The sequence below is a fragment of the Nelumbo lutea genome, chromosome 6 (genome assembly GCF_056320005.1).
Source record: "Nelumbo lutea isolate HS-2025 chromosome 6, American lotus-T2T, whole genome shotgun sequence".
In the NCBI taxonomy this organism is placed as follows: Eukaryota; Viridiplantae; Streptophyta; class Magnoliopsida; order Proteales; family Nelumbonaceae; genus Nelumbo; species Nelumbo lutea.
Window position 1 is genome coordinate 9,586,681 of NC_142689.1, and position 14,026 is coordinate 9,600,706.

Consider the following 14,026-nt stretch of genomic DNA (forward strand, 5'->3'; position numbering starts at 1 on the left):
ATATCGTTTTCAAAAGATATAATACGATACGCCCTATACTCTGAACCTTGCCCTTTAGTTTATTTATCTTATTAATAATATGTAATTTTGATTATTTTGTTTTAATTTATCATTAATTTTTTAGAAAAAATCAATTTAATTTATTAATGCTATTCAATATATACTTTACAACATTTTGTATCCAATCCGATCCGAATATAAACGATTTAGATTCGGATCTACCTGCATTCAATCCGATCCGTATGCAGCCCACTTAGCCGTACCTATCACGATGAAGAATGATAAAGTACTATTACCGTATCATTACCGTTACTCCGTTAGCGTGGTTCAGGGAGCAGTGGGGAAAGCGTCCTCTTTAGGCTTCTACCGCTAGATGGTCCGAATGAGTACAGATCCAGTTACGATGAATAGTAGACGTCGTAGATTCTGTCACGGACGCTTGTCGTCATGAGGCTGTCATCTCTGTTCGAAAGGGATCGGTTCCGGGGAGGTCTACTTGGAGTCACATCGTAGGAATTGAAAGGGTGGTTGTTGGTTGGGTGATTTTTTTGCCCGTCGGCGAAGGTCTTGATTCCAGGATCCACCGGCGAAGGGTAAAGTGCAGTCAGACTCTGTTCGGATGGTTGGTCGGATTCCATGGATGAATCTCGCAAACAACAAGTACTTTCTCTCTCTCTTGGAAGATTTTTTTTTCTTTTTTTCCCCGATTTTTTTCGTCAAATTCTTCAGTTAAATTTCAAACTGATAGTTGCGCAATGTTGTAGATAGAGAAAAAGTTGTATGTGTTTCGAAATTTGTGGTTGATTATACTGTTTAATCGTTTATGCTTACTGGTTTTGGTTGTTTGCTTAGGTTTCGTTGAGGGGAGCGAGTGCCAAGGAGATCACAAGAAATGCCCTACTTGAGAAAGTCTCACATGAAAGAGAGCTCCGCAGTTATACCAGACGAGCTGCAGCTGCTGCTATCTTTATTCAGGTGCGTTTCGTAATTACAGATTCAAACTATAAATTCTGTACTTTTTTTTGGTAAAAAAAAAAGTCTGTCAAGCAGTGGATTTTCTTTTCCTAGTTTTTTTTCCCTTTTTCCTTTGATTTTAAACTGACCAACAAATTTACTGAATAAATTTTCTCTGTGAATCAAACATCTGTTGAAATGTTTTTAAAATGAGCAGTCTAAGGACTCTCCACTATCACCTTTTGTACTTAAGCTCGCTATCATTTTTTTTTGTTCATTTTAAAAATTTATTCATGGTTAATAGATGTGATTTAATACATCGTGTTTGTAGCTAGATTAATTCTCTTCATTTCACTTATTTGGTTTGAGATTCTACTGTGTTGATCTTTATATCCCTTAAAAGATGCTTTCTGGTAGTTAAACGCATGATTATAATGTAATAATAGATTATTTGCTTACAAACAATGTGGGAAAAAAATGATCTGGTCCTTCAATTTCTCAGAAAGTCTGGAGGCGCTACAATGTGACAAAGAAGGTGGCTGCAAAGCTCCAAGAAGAATGGAAAGCTTTAGTGAATCATCAGGATGTTTTGTTGAGCAGCAGATGGGTTTCCAGCAGTTTGTTAAGGCCTTTTCTTTTCTTTATTACTCATTCGGCAACTGTAAATCAGAAGCTAAGGGAAACAGATATTAAGTGCACACTGATTTGCTTCAAAATTCTATTACAAACCATAAATTCAACTGGTAATCTATATTCATCTCATTTATCTTTTTTTTTTGTTTGAATTATGTGTCATAGTCTGTTTATTTCATTTTAAAAGACATGGTCCTTGTGGTCGCTGATGGATTGCATGATATAATAATAGTGCTGCTTGATATTTGATTGCTTTTAGAACAAAGTATTTGAAGCGTAAACATTCATGGTGTTTTAGCCAAGTTAAGATACAATAGGAGTATAGGACCCATTGTTAGTAAGGCATGGTATGCAAAAAGACTGTGTGGAGGGAAGAAAAAACAATCAAAACAAAGCACAAGGTTAAAAGGGAAGAACTTTTGCTTTTAGGCATTGTTCGTTTTTCAGTAAATGGGGGCGGGTAAGTGAAGAATGGATGCCATCCAATGGTGCCAAGAGGGAGAATTGCAGTTCAAGACTTTTGTGATGTGCTGAATTCAAGTTCAGCATATCGGTTTAGGTTTTTTCAAACCGAAATTCACCCAAGATTGTTGGATTGACCTTTAAGATTTTCGTTAAGATTTCTCAGACCAAAAGTGAAGAACCTAAATTCCCATACCTGAAGTTTTGGCAGTCTGACAGTCCACAAGTGAAGATCGTCCAAATGTTAGTTCATGTTGGATCACCCTATTGCAGTCTCATTTATAGAATGTTTTTTTTTTTTTTTGATAATTGTCTCATTGATACAATGTTGGAGATGAAGATGACACACCTCCAAGATTGCTCCTTGATCCCTGATGAACCAGCAAGGATTTGCCTCTGAAATAACTTTGAAAGTTGGTCAATCCATGCCTTGATATTCTCCAAGAACAGGTCTGAATATTGTCCAAGATTGGGAGACAAAACCCTAATGGGGATTTTAGGTTTTCTTTAACTAGTGCTGAATTGTTTTCTCACAAATTTTCTCAAAAGAATAGTGTGCAAGAAGATGCATGATCTTGTTGACCCAAGGGTTTATATAAGCCTTAGAGTCCAAGAAATCTTGCCTAAACCCTCTCTTAATCTGATTAGGAAAGTCACAATCTAATTGGAGTTTCTAATTCAGCTAGGGCTTTGATTAGTCAAACTAGTTAGTTATGACTCTAACTAGAACTCTTTTTTATTAGAGCTTAACCTGCATTAGGTTACTTATAAATCTTATCAAGGATTAGGATCAGTGAGAAAAGGTGTCCATGTAGCATGGGACCGACAAGATCTTAGCCCAAGTTAATTATAAAAGAATGATCCACACTTCTCTTATGTGTAACCTACACATGGGCTGAATTTAGCTTGTCTATGCAAGTGAATTCACCCAAGTATGTTGGGCCCAATAATTGGCCCATTAAACCTTATACTTAAACTCGGGTCTCAGCCACCTTATGAGACCAAGATTATTAATTTGGGCTGAGTTAATGTCCACCAGGTATTTAAGGCCTAAGAAGACACTTGCATAAAATCTCTCGGCTAATAATATCACAACACTACCAATAGGGAAGGATCTCTTCCCTAATTGCCAAATGTAGAGCAGCACCCTCTATTCATAATGGGTCCCGGGATGAAAACCATTTGCAAACTCATTATCAAAATATACTATTTATAAATATAAATAGATTTTGCAAAACGATTTCATAACATGTTAAAATCTCATTGTTTGACAAAGTGGTTGAACCTATCACAATGACCACTCACTAAAATATCTTATTGCTTCAACAGGGTGGCTGAATCTATCATTGTCAAGTCAGGGGATTAAATGCAATCATAAAAAAAAAAGTCAGAGAATTAAATGAAACTTTCCACTTTTACTCATCTGTCTCCAAGGTCCAAGGTTAAATTGGAAATGGTCTCGTTCGGTGTTTCTCAAACACCCACTCATTGTACCCTAGGTCCGACTCGAGCAGTTGAGACAGACTGCTCCACCATTTCAACAGTAGAAGAGTGTCAGCCTTGGCATGATAAACTCCCAAGGTTTATCAATTGGCTGAGAACATTTTAAGCTAACATAAGTCTCATAAATGTCTAGGTTAAGGGGTATTACATAGAAACATACCATATACACATGAAATAATAATGAACTGAACTTATTGAATAACAAATATTAGTTTGCATCACTTTTGTTGGAGATGAGGGCATATACTGTCTAAAAGTAAGATGGTCAATGCGAGAGTTGACCAATTTATCCGCATTTCTTTTTCGGTATTAATGGGTCCCATAGAAAAGAACAGTTCCCAAGAGCAACAGTGACCTGGGTAAGTACCCTTCACCCACTTGGGTAAATAACTTTCCCGCCTGCTAGGAAAATTGCTAACATATGATGGGACAACATTATCCCTTCAATAATGACACTTTTATGGATAAAATGGTCATTGTTTAACTTCACCCTGGGAAACAAAAGAACATTGGTAAGTGCTTCCCAAGAAACATTGCCCAAGTAAGCACATTTACCCAGGTAAATGGCTTCTCAAATATTGGACAAGGCCTTAATGGCTCTTTCTTTGGGGCTTATAGCTCATGGTGATTCAACAAGGGTAGAATATTGGCAGTTTTACATTGTCTGAAATTAGGGAAACAATTAAACTACAAGGGATCATTGTGGAAGGGGATCCAAAGGTAGTGGTGGGATGGCTGAGAAGTAATGCACATGCAACATGGAAGCATAGATACATTTTAAGGGAAATCAGATCAATAGCAGAGGAATTATATGCTATTTTTCAGTGGGTTCCTAGAACTGCTAATAGTATGGCTGATGGATTAACAAACCAAGGGATAAATTGAATTGATTTGTATTGGGGGGAAATTCCAAGGGGAACCTGAGGTAAGATATGGTGGGGTAAATAGCTTAAGCTGGTCTACAATCTTTACATTATAGATTTGTACATTCTGGTTATATTAATATTTTTTGTTGTTTTTTTTTTTTTTTTGAGAAAAGGTAACAATCATAATCAAAAGGTGCCAAAAAGGGGGGGATGTAAATGAGAGGATGTACAAACAAAACATTAAGGAAGAACTTCCTTGATGTTACCAATAAAAAAAGGAAGAACTTCCCTGCTTGACTTTTGGGGTACCACAAACCCTTCCCTTTTGACTTTTTCTTTCTTTTCCTTTTTTTTTTCCTTTTCTTTTGTTGGGGAGGGGGAGTTGAAAAGAAGAGACTAAAAGCTTGTAACCTGTTGTCACTAAATGAAGATTGGAATAAATTTTATCCTCTTAAAGCTTCAATAATAGAAAAGAAACAGAAGAAACAGAGGGAAAAAGGACTCCTGACATCATAATAGATTAATTATATGCTTAGGCTATGAAAAAAAATGAATATGATATTATTTTTTCTGCACTTTAATGGCAGAAGAATACAACAAGACGTTAAACAACTTGTTTAGTGAGTTAAGAACTGTGGTTGCCTAATGAAAAAGAAGGCTACAAAGTGACTACCTACCAAACAACCTAGGAAGCCAACGTAATTGTTTTATCAAATTTCCCAAGCAAGTATTTCCTATTTCACTTGAGACTGCTGTTTACCTGGGGCATTGAGCCAAAACTGAGGTTATACTTTAAAATTGTGACAGAATCCGGTTTTGGTATTTAGCTTATGACTATACAATCATGGCAGAAATTAATTGAGCAAAGCTTGACATATCATGATGTTGCTATCACAGGGTGCTCAGTTGTATGGGCATTTTGTATATCGTGATAATTGATATAGAATTTTAGGGTGAAACCAGATACCATTCTTGAGCTCTGTAGACAAGAGGAGTCCTGCTGACAATATCACGTGTCATGTGGGAACTTCGCATTTTGTGCCAAAATTTTATACATGGCATACAATTGAAAAGCTCAGAAAAAGTTCATTTTTCTCAATAAAGTTTTTAGTACAATAATAAGATTTCAAAATTATTGTGTGACAATGCATAATATTTAATGGTTTTAATGCAACAAACATATTAAACAGAGTGTTACCGGTGCCAATCTTTTGTTTAACTGAAATTTTTGGCCTTATTTTGTTCTTGAAATAAATTGTGGATGAACTTCTCTTCTACATGTTTCTTCTGGATGCAAAAACTCCAAATTATAACTTAATAACTATGAATATAGAGCGAGTGGAAGCAAGCCTGGCATAAAATTTTTAGGGAATACGTATAGTAGGCGTTGAAGATGAAACAAGTTCCAAGCTGATGTTTTAACATCGTTATGATTTCATTGTCCACAAGAATATTTGAAAATATAATAAACAACATTAAGGACCACATGTATAAGGCATCTTAATGATTTGCAAACAATTAGTGTTATTTTGTTATGTACAAAATCAGAGGAAATATGTGAAAATTGGTATGATCTACATATATAGTGTTAGCTGGTGTTGGTGTGAAAATTTTAATAAATTCTCATGCAACATAATTCACTCAATCAAGTGATTGAGTTTTTATTATTTTGGGTAAGGCCCATTCAGGGAATCATACGGATTGTTCCCCTTAATTACATCTCCACAAGAAAGTAGAGAACACCTTTTGATTCTGACTTGGAGAAATGAATGCATAGAACAAAAGAAAAGAACAATAGGGTACTTAAAAAGAACTTTTCATTTGCGTTTCTTTTACATCAAGTGTACAAGAATGAGAAGAAAGAAAAAGAAAATACAATTGAGAAACTATATAACAATACATTTCTCTTTTCTTTTTGATACAAAGAAAATTTCCTTCTCACTCCTTTCTTCACAATAAGCTGTAGTGATCGGATGAAATTCTGACTGTAGATGGCCTTAATCCTTGGATTTTTGCATACAAAAAGGGAACCGTAGTCAATCAAACTGAATATTTGATTGTAGACGGTTTTTATCCCTCTGCTCTTCATTTTAATTTGAAGGGAACCATAATCAGCCCTTGAGAATTAGACTGTAGATGGTTTAGTCCCTAACTTTGTCTCGAAAGAGGGACCATAATCAACCAAGTAGAGGCACCTGGTTGTAGATGGTTTATTTCCCTCTATTTCCTTTCTCAAAAGTGAAAATAAAAGAGAGAAAGAAGGATACATAGCAGAAGACATATATAGGAAGTATTCACAGAGAGGATTTTCGTTTTTTTTACCTGTATTAGTGAGACTTTTCCTTCCCTGCCTTCCCTTGAGCACTTCTCCTTTCTTCTCTCTTTATCTTTGCTTTTCTTAAGGATCTCTCGAGATAATTTTCCCCGAAGAGTGTCTCCACTCCTAGCTTCCCCTTAAGGAGCTTAAATAGGGAGTGGGGTAGTTATGTAACTACCTCCTCCCCCTAGGTGAAGGACACCTGTCCCTCCCACTTAAAGAGAGGGAACTCCCATACGGGATACTTTTCTATAGTTTTGATGATTTAGCTATTAGACTAGCCAACCCACTTATTTGAGTTATAATTTATTTAAATATTATTTGGATTAAAAAAATGCCTTCAACAGCTGGTATTTGAACAATTGGGTGTGAGAGATGAATTTCCATTTACAGTACACCAGAGGTTGGCCTCTATCTTTTTTCCTTTGGCTCAGTTTGGAAGGAATACAAATACAAATATGTACAGTACAAATTCCTACAAAATATAAGGTTTTATGCTCTACATATTTGTATTTGTACTCCTTCCAAATGGAGCCTTTGTTATAGATGCCCAATTGTAATATGCACGACAAGGTCATTGATGTTGCTATTACATGACCCTGCAATGCTGTCTGAGAATTAATACTTTGATGCAAGTCAATGTTCTTTGAGGCCTTCTAGAAGACTGAATGATGTTGATGAAGGAGTCTAAAAAGGTTTAAAAGGACACATTCTTAAGTCTTAAATGAAAGATATGACTCATAGAATGGAATTGCAGAGTAAAATTCATATTGCTGATAGCTTATCCAAATAATTGACAAGGCACTGATAATTATAACAAAATTAAGACCTCTGTACATGCGATATAGTGATGGTTCGATGATATAATGTTAGCTTCAAAGATCTAGATAAATTTAACTTCATTGATGAACTAAAAATGTTAAGACTTAATCACTTGATGAGTTGATGTACATTTTATATCATGGAAGAACTACTTCAATGCCAAGGGAACAACAGAAGTTTAATGAGATAAAGTTAAAATTTTAGAACAAAATCCAGGAAGAATTACAGGGAGAATTGGACTAAACTTGTGTTGGAACTGCATCATGATACATGATTATCCTTGGATTCAAAATTCAGATGCAAAACAGGTAGTTGATTGAGTTTGAGGTCTTTCTTCACGAGGAAATCCATTGGACTTATTGGTCTGGCCCTGCTGTATGATTTGGTCATTTACTTATCTATTTATTAATAAATTTTCACATCATTTATAAAAGAACAAAAGGTTATAAATACTACCATTGATAGGTTTTAGATCCATGTTGCACGGGTAAGGAGTTTTGTGCTTGAAAAGGAAGTATTAGAAACATGCATTGCTCTATTTTAATGTTCAGATCTTAGGGTATTTCAGTGACTTGTATGTGCTGTATTTTTTTTTAATAATGCATAGTCTAATTTGCATTATTATTTTCTAGCCCTTGTGCTTATTATGCTAATTTTTTTACTTGTTAAGTATATCTAACATTGATCTTTATCATCTTTAACTTGTAGAACTTGAGTCATTCTTGTGTATTTATGGCATTTACTTGCATTTATCCATTTTAGTTTCTCTTCTTGGTAACAATTGCACTGATCTTTCCACTGTCCTTGATTTGTAGCATTAGAGAAAAACTTTTGTTCTCTGGCTTCTGGTACACATGAGGAAAGAAGGACATGGCTTTACCAAGCACAGAAGCTGATTTCAATATGTTTGTTCATTCTCGCTGAATATGATAACACCTGTTCAGGGAATCAAGACGGTATTCTTCTCACTACTTTAGCAATGCGCCTCGCTGTTGCTTTAACTGATCCAAAAGGATGGAAGAGTGCTAGTAATGAGAATCTCAGAGATACAGATAGTGCAGTAAGAGAGTTAATCAAATGCACTGTAACTGGAAAAAGCCAAGTGTACAATTCTATTAGAAGATACATTATTAGATTGGATGCTGGTTCTGCATCACGAAGGAATTGTGGTGTACAGACAGATGACCGTTTTTTGATTACTGCAAGTGCAATAACTTTAGCCTTGCGGCCTTTTCATGTTGTAAAATTAGATACAAATTATCCTTGCTTATTCGATGTTCAAGATGCTGCAGTGCAGTACTGTATACTTCTACTTACAATTCCTTGGCTTTCTCAACGCCTTTCACCAGTTCTCTTACCTGCTTTGAGACATAGGACCGTTCTCTCACCTTGCCTTAAAGTGCTACTGGTAAGGTTCATCAAGGCTGAGCAAAGTCATCTTAAAAACTTGCTCTTGATAAATGAGTTTCATACTAGTCTTTTCCCTTAATCTCTTTATGTTCAAAATAGATTTTAGGAACAGATTCTCCAAGTTACCAGAATGTTTGTTGTTTGCATATTTCATGGTTTGTTTTATCTTCTTTTGGTTTTTAAGTAACTGATATTTCTCTATGTTATTCTGAATCTAGTAGAGTAGAACAATTAATTATTACATTAAACTGAAATATTAGATCTGTTATTTTGGTTGAAGACCCTTCACATGTTTTTGTCTTATCTGTTAGTATGAAATATTACATCTTCTATTAATGGGAACCTTTGTTATTCTATATAAAATGTAATGTCTAATTTAATAAAATCCGGACCAGAAAAATTTACCTCGCTAGGGAATGGGTTTGTCTTGTCTTTTTGCACTAGTAGATCAAGGTGGTTTTACCTTGTGATCAGCTTGTGTTTTTCCTTTGAGTGGGGGGAAAGGGGTTTGAGTTTTTCATAAAGCATTAGTTAGGCTTCAGTTTTCTGATATTTAAAGCTTGTCTAGAATGGATAAGTAGGTTTGGTGGCAACATTTGGGCTAGGATCCCTTTCTATTCATGGTAATTCGTTTGATACCTTTCACATTTTTATTTCTTCTGTCCTGTTATATCACTGGTAAAGATGATACAAATTCAAAATTTAGATAGATGTTTGTAGAATGGGGATGGTGGAGGCATTTTTCAATTATGTTCCCTTTGCCTTTTGTAATAAATAAGTTTGCAATGTTCATGCATGCTTCCATATCCATATTGTCTTTATTCCTTGTGGTTTTTCTTATAATTTAGGTCCTGTGGTAATTTTAGGCATTTCTTCAAAATCGAGGGAAGCGGAATCCTTTAACTTGCAAAAACATAAATTACACACACACATATTACAGTGGAAATATTGGAACACGGATGTTAGCTCACTCAAAATGCCACTTGTGTTTTCATCTACAATGGCACCTTTTACTTCATAAGGTTTGAAAATAATACTTTCGAAGTGTAGAGCTTTCATAATTTCATAGTTTCAATCTATTCATCTCTATACAGATCTTTGTTGTAATGAGAGGTGTTGAGTTAAATAACCAATTTTGGACTGTGAGGTGGATAGGATAATTTGGCATCATGTTCTTAACCTCTTTGTGGTGTTTGAAATTCCTATTATATTTGCAACTTAATTGCCTAGCAGTCCATAATTTTCTCTTGTTTTGGTCACTTTGCTTATTTGGATGCCCGAGTTGGTCATGAATAATGATTGTCAGATATCTTGGATAAGTTGTGTTCATAGTGATTGTGCGCATTATGTCAACTTATCTCTTAACTCTTATCCATATACTTGAATAGGAATTAGGGAAAGTATTGCCAGGATATATTTTTGCTAGTGCAAAGGGGACTGGCATATATTAGAAAATTGTTTGTGGCTGTGTTTGTTTCATGTAAAAGGACCAAAATTATAATTGAAAATTTTCATATTGAAAAGTCTCCTCCTTTTACAGTGAAATGAACAGAACCTCTATGTAAAAACTCTTGAACAATGGGAGAATCTTCCCATGGGTTATAAATAAAAACATGCTTTGGCAATATTATTTCCATTTGGATATTCTTATATATTTTAATTATAATGTTTGTTGTTGATAAGAAAGAGAAGTTCAGAAGTTGCCTGGTGTCACTTCCACTGTTTCAATTTTCATAAGTGATTTCAACATTCAATTTCATTAACTTATTCAATGAAAAAATTCTATTTTTCTCTTTGATCTATGTTGCTATCTGTTTTATTACAATCACAAAAATGAGGGAACTGATCAAACTATGGCAGGTGGTGACAGATGTCAAAGGAGAAAATATTTTTGGAGATGCCAAAGTTAGATCTGTCAAAAATACCCGGTTGCTGTACTGAAGTGATTCCATGTGTAGGTTGGGCTCTTGCAAACACCATAAACCTGGCAACAGAAAGTGTGAATGACTCTGTTAATCCTGGACGGTTTGCACAAGACCTGAAGTGTACATTATATGTTCATGTTGTTAGCATCATTGCAGAAAATTTATTGGTTATGCTTGACAATGTTGGAAAAACAAGGAAGGAGAGCCATGAATATATTGATACTATTGATGATTCTACAGAAGCTGTTAACCCAGGAGATTTGGGAAATGAAATGAACAGGTCCTTGAAGATATCATACATAGACCTTCTTAAACCTGTCCATCAGCAGTGGCATCTTATGACACTTCTGGCAAAGATAAATAAGGACGTCTATATTCAGGGGATTGGTACCTCTTCACCAAACCAGAGCCCCTCATACCCTGGGAACTTGAGATTTCTTGATATTTCATATTTTTATTCTTACATGCTGAGAATATTTTCATCCTTAAATCCTATAGGTGGCTCCCTGCCTGTTTTGAACATGCTAGCTTTTACTCCTGGGTTTCTTCTAGATCTATGGGGAGCACTTGAAAATTCTATTTTTGTGGGAAAAAATCACATTTCTGTGGGTGATATGCCATTCAGAAGTGGAACATCTGGTAGTCAAAATGATGCAAGCTTTGAGAAGAAACAAAGAAAGATTCCAAAAGATACCGGAAATAAATGGGCTACCGTACTACAAAAAATCACTGGCAAGTCACCATTGGACATGGATCATACTCATTCAACTGATGGCCCACCTAAGCTTGATCAGCTCGATGATGATCCTTGTGACTCATGGGATATTGAGCCTCTGAGGCAGGGTCCACAAGGTATTTCAAAAGACATGGCTTGCCTGCTGCATCTGTTCTGTGCTACATATTCACATCTATTATTGATTCTTGATGACATAGACTTCTATGAGAAACAGGTAAAGCAATTTTAGTTTTCCCTTAAGTATTGGAAAATATTTATTTATGTCTGATTTCCTTTTTATCCTTATTCTGGCATGGGCAGGTTCCCTTCAAGCTGGAGCAACAGAGAAGAATTGCAGCAGTGCTCAATACATTAGTTTATAATTGCTTTTCTCATAGTAATGGCCTGCAAAATACACCATTGACGGAGGCTGCAGTGAGATGCCTCCATCTCCTCTATGAAAGGGATTGCAGGCATCAGTTCTGTCCTCCTGACTTGTGGCTTTCACCTGCTAGAAAGAGTCGGCCTCCAATTGCAGCAGCTGCCAGAGCTCATGAAGTGATATCTGCTAATCTGAGATCAGGGGATGCTTTAACTATTCCAAGCATGGGTTCTGTTATCACAACCACTCCACACGTATTTCCATTTGAAGAACGGTAAATTATTAGACAAATAGAATTTTCTGATATTTTCACAGGCATAGCAATTCAAATAGTATATTACTGAAATGAAGAAAAAGTAGTAGTACATCACAGGGACAATAGAGATAAGGAATTCTATTTGGCCAGGACTCTTTTCTCTACTCCAATGTCTGAGATTGTGCTCAATTCTGAATTCAACAAGAGTGGAAGTGGAGGGTGATTTAGAAGTGGTGAAGGGGTGAATGAGAGGAAGGGGACTTGCTCTTTGGACACTAAAACATTCACTCAGGGAGGCTAGATTTCTAGTTAGTAATCTGAACATCTCATTTAGATGGGTTAGAAGGATTGCTAATGTTCTAGCAGATTGGATTGCTAGAGAAGGGGTGAACTGGATGGACCTATTCTGCAGCCTGCATTTCCATTGCAGGTCAAGGGATTTTTTTTCTTTGATTGATATCAGGTGAATTTATTGTAACAACTAACATGGGATGAGTAAGACAGGAGGGGAACACTGTATCTCACTCATGCTACATCGCACATTGAGTATAGACATGAGAATAAGAGATAATGAAAATTTTGTAACAGGTTGGCCTTCTATTAATCCCCTCTCCCTATTGCCTATCTAGGAATTTGTCATAATGAGCTTGGCAACCAAAAAACAAGATGTTACCACAAACGCCATCTCTTGTTGTAGCCTGTAGGTGCTTTCATCTAAGGTCATGGCCTATGAATATTAAATGACTGTTCTGGAGAATGTTTATATATTCTCTAGCCTTTTTTTTTTTTTTTTATCAATAACAGTAACTTCCATTAATGGAGAATGAGCTTACAGAGGAGGAGAGCTAAAATATCTTTACTCTCCAAATATGCCAACATACAACCAAATTGAAAATGAACAATTACATCTGAGCCCAAAAAACAAAATTCCTATTCACCCCTTGCCTAGCTAATCCATCTGCAAATGAATTTGCACTTCTCTTTACCCAAGTGCATTGAACTTCAATGTCTTTAGTCAGCCATTTAAATTTCCTCTTTTCATTTCTGTAGTTCCAGAGCCTAGAGTTGTCTTCTTTTAATCAGCTCACTACATTTTCAGAGCCTATTTTCTAGTTTTTTTTAGTTGTTCATTAAACTCTGTCATAAATGTAGTTCATCTATGATTGTTCTTTTTACCAACACCCTTAGACGCTCTGGTTGAATTTGACAACTCATTGGCATTAATTGGTATAAATAATCTCAGTTTTCTATATAACCTTATTTTCTGAACCTTTCTTGCATTTTCTTACTTCTTGTTCATGAATTTCCTCGTATATCTAATTCCGAAAATTCTGGTAAAGGTGCAACTTTGAGAAAGAACTGAACAGAAATACTTTAATGTAACGTAGTGAAGGTTTAAAATGTTGGTATCAGTGGAAATATTGATCATCCAAATGTATCATTAGTCACTCTAGATTTCCTTAACTGGAAAAGCCTGAAAAGAATTGGGGGAGGAAGAAAGGACAAAAAAAAAGCGCAAGTGAACAAACTAGACAAGTTTGCAATCCAAGTTCTACAATCAGAATTTGAGTTATCAATGAAGACCCCTTATAAGGATTTCAGCAAATTCAATACTTCAAACACTTCAAAGTACCTCAAACCTCTCTCCTTAGACCAATATTGAGATCCAAACCGAAGTTGAACAAGCAAACACAATGGGGGATAGTTTTGTTCTTGTAGGAGATAGAAAAAATGTTTGTGAAAGCATCTTTCAAAGGCCTTCTCCCACCACCACCAAAGTG

The 14,026-nt window shown here is 35.6% G+C and overlaps 1 protein-coding gene across 2 annotated transcripts in view; it reads left to right on the plus strand.

Annotated features, from left to right (window-relative positions):
- Positions 1-315: 315 nt before the first annotated feature.
- The window catches only part of UPL7 (ubiquitin-protein ligase 7), a 29,871-nt gene continuing 16,160 nt past the window's right edge, over positions 316-14,026 (plus strand). For both annotated transcript variants that reach the window (XM_088949934.1, XM_088949935.1), the window contains exons 1-6: positions 316-660; positions 853-975; positions 1,457-1,697; positions 8,373-8,965; positions 10,838-11,842; positions 11,929-12,263. In XM_088949934.1, coding sequence (XP_088806060.1) covers positions 637-660; positions 853-975; positions 1,457-1,697; positions 8,373-8,965; positions 10,838-11,842; positions 11,929-12,263 — 2,321 coding nt within the window. In that variant the 5' untranslated portion in view covers positions 316-636. The remainder of the gene's footprint in view (positions 661-852; positions 976-1,456; positions 1,698-8,372; positions 8,966-10,837; positions 11,843-11,928; positions 12,264-14,026) is intronic.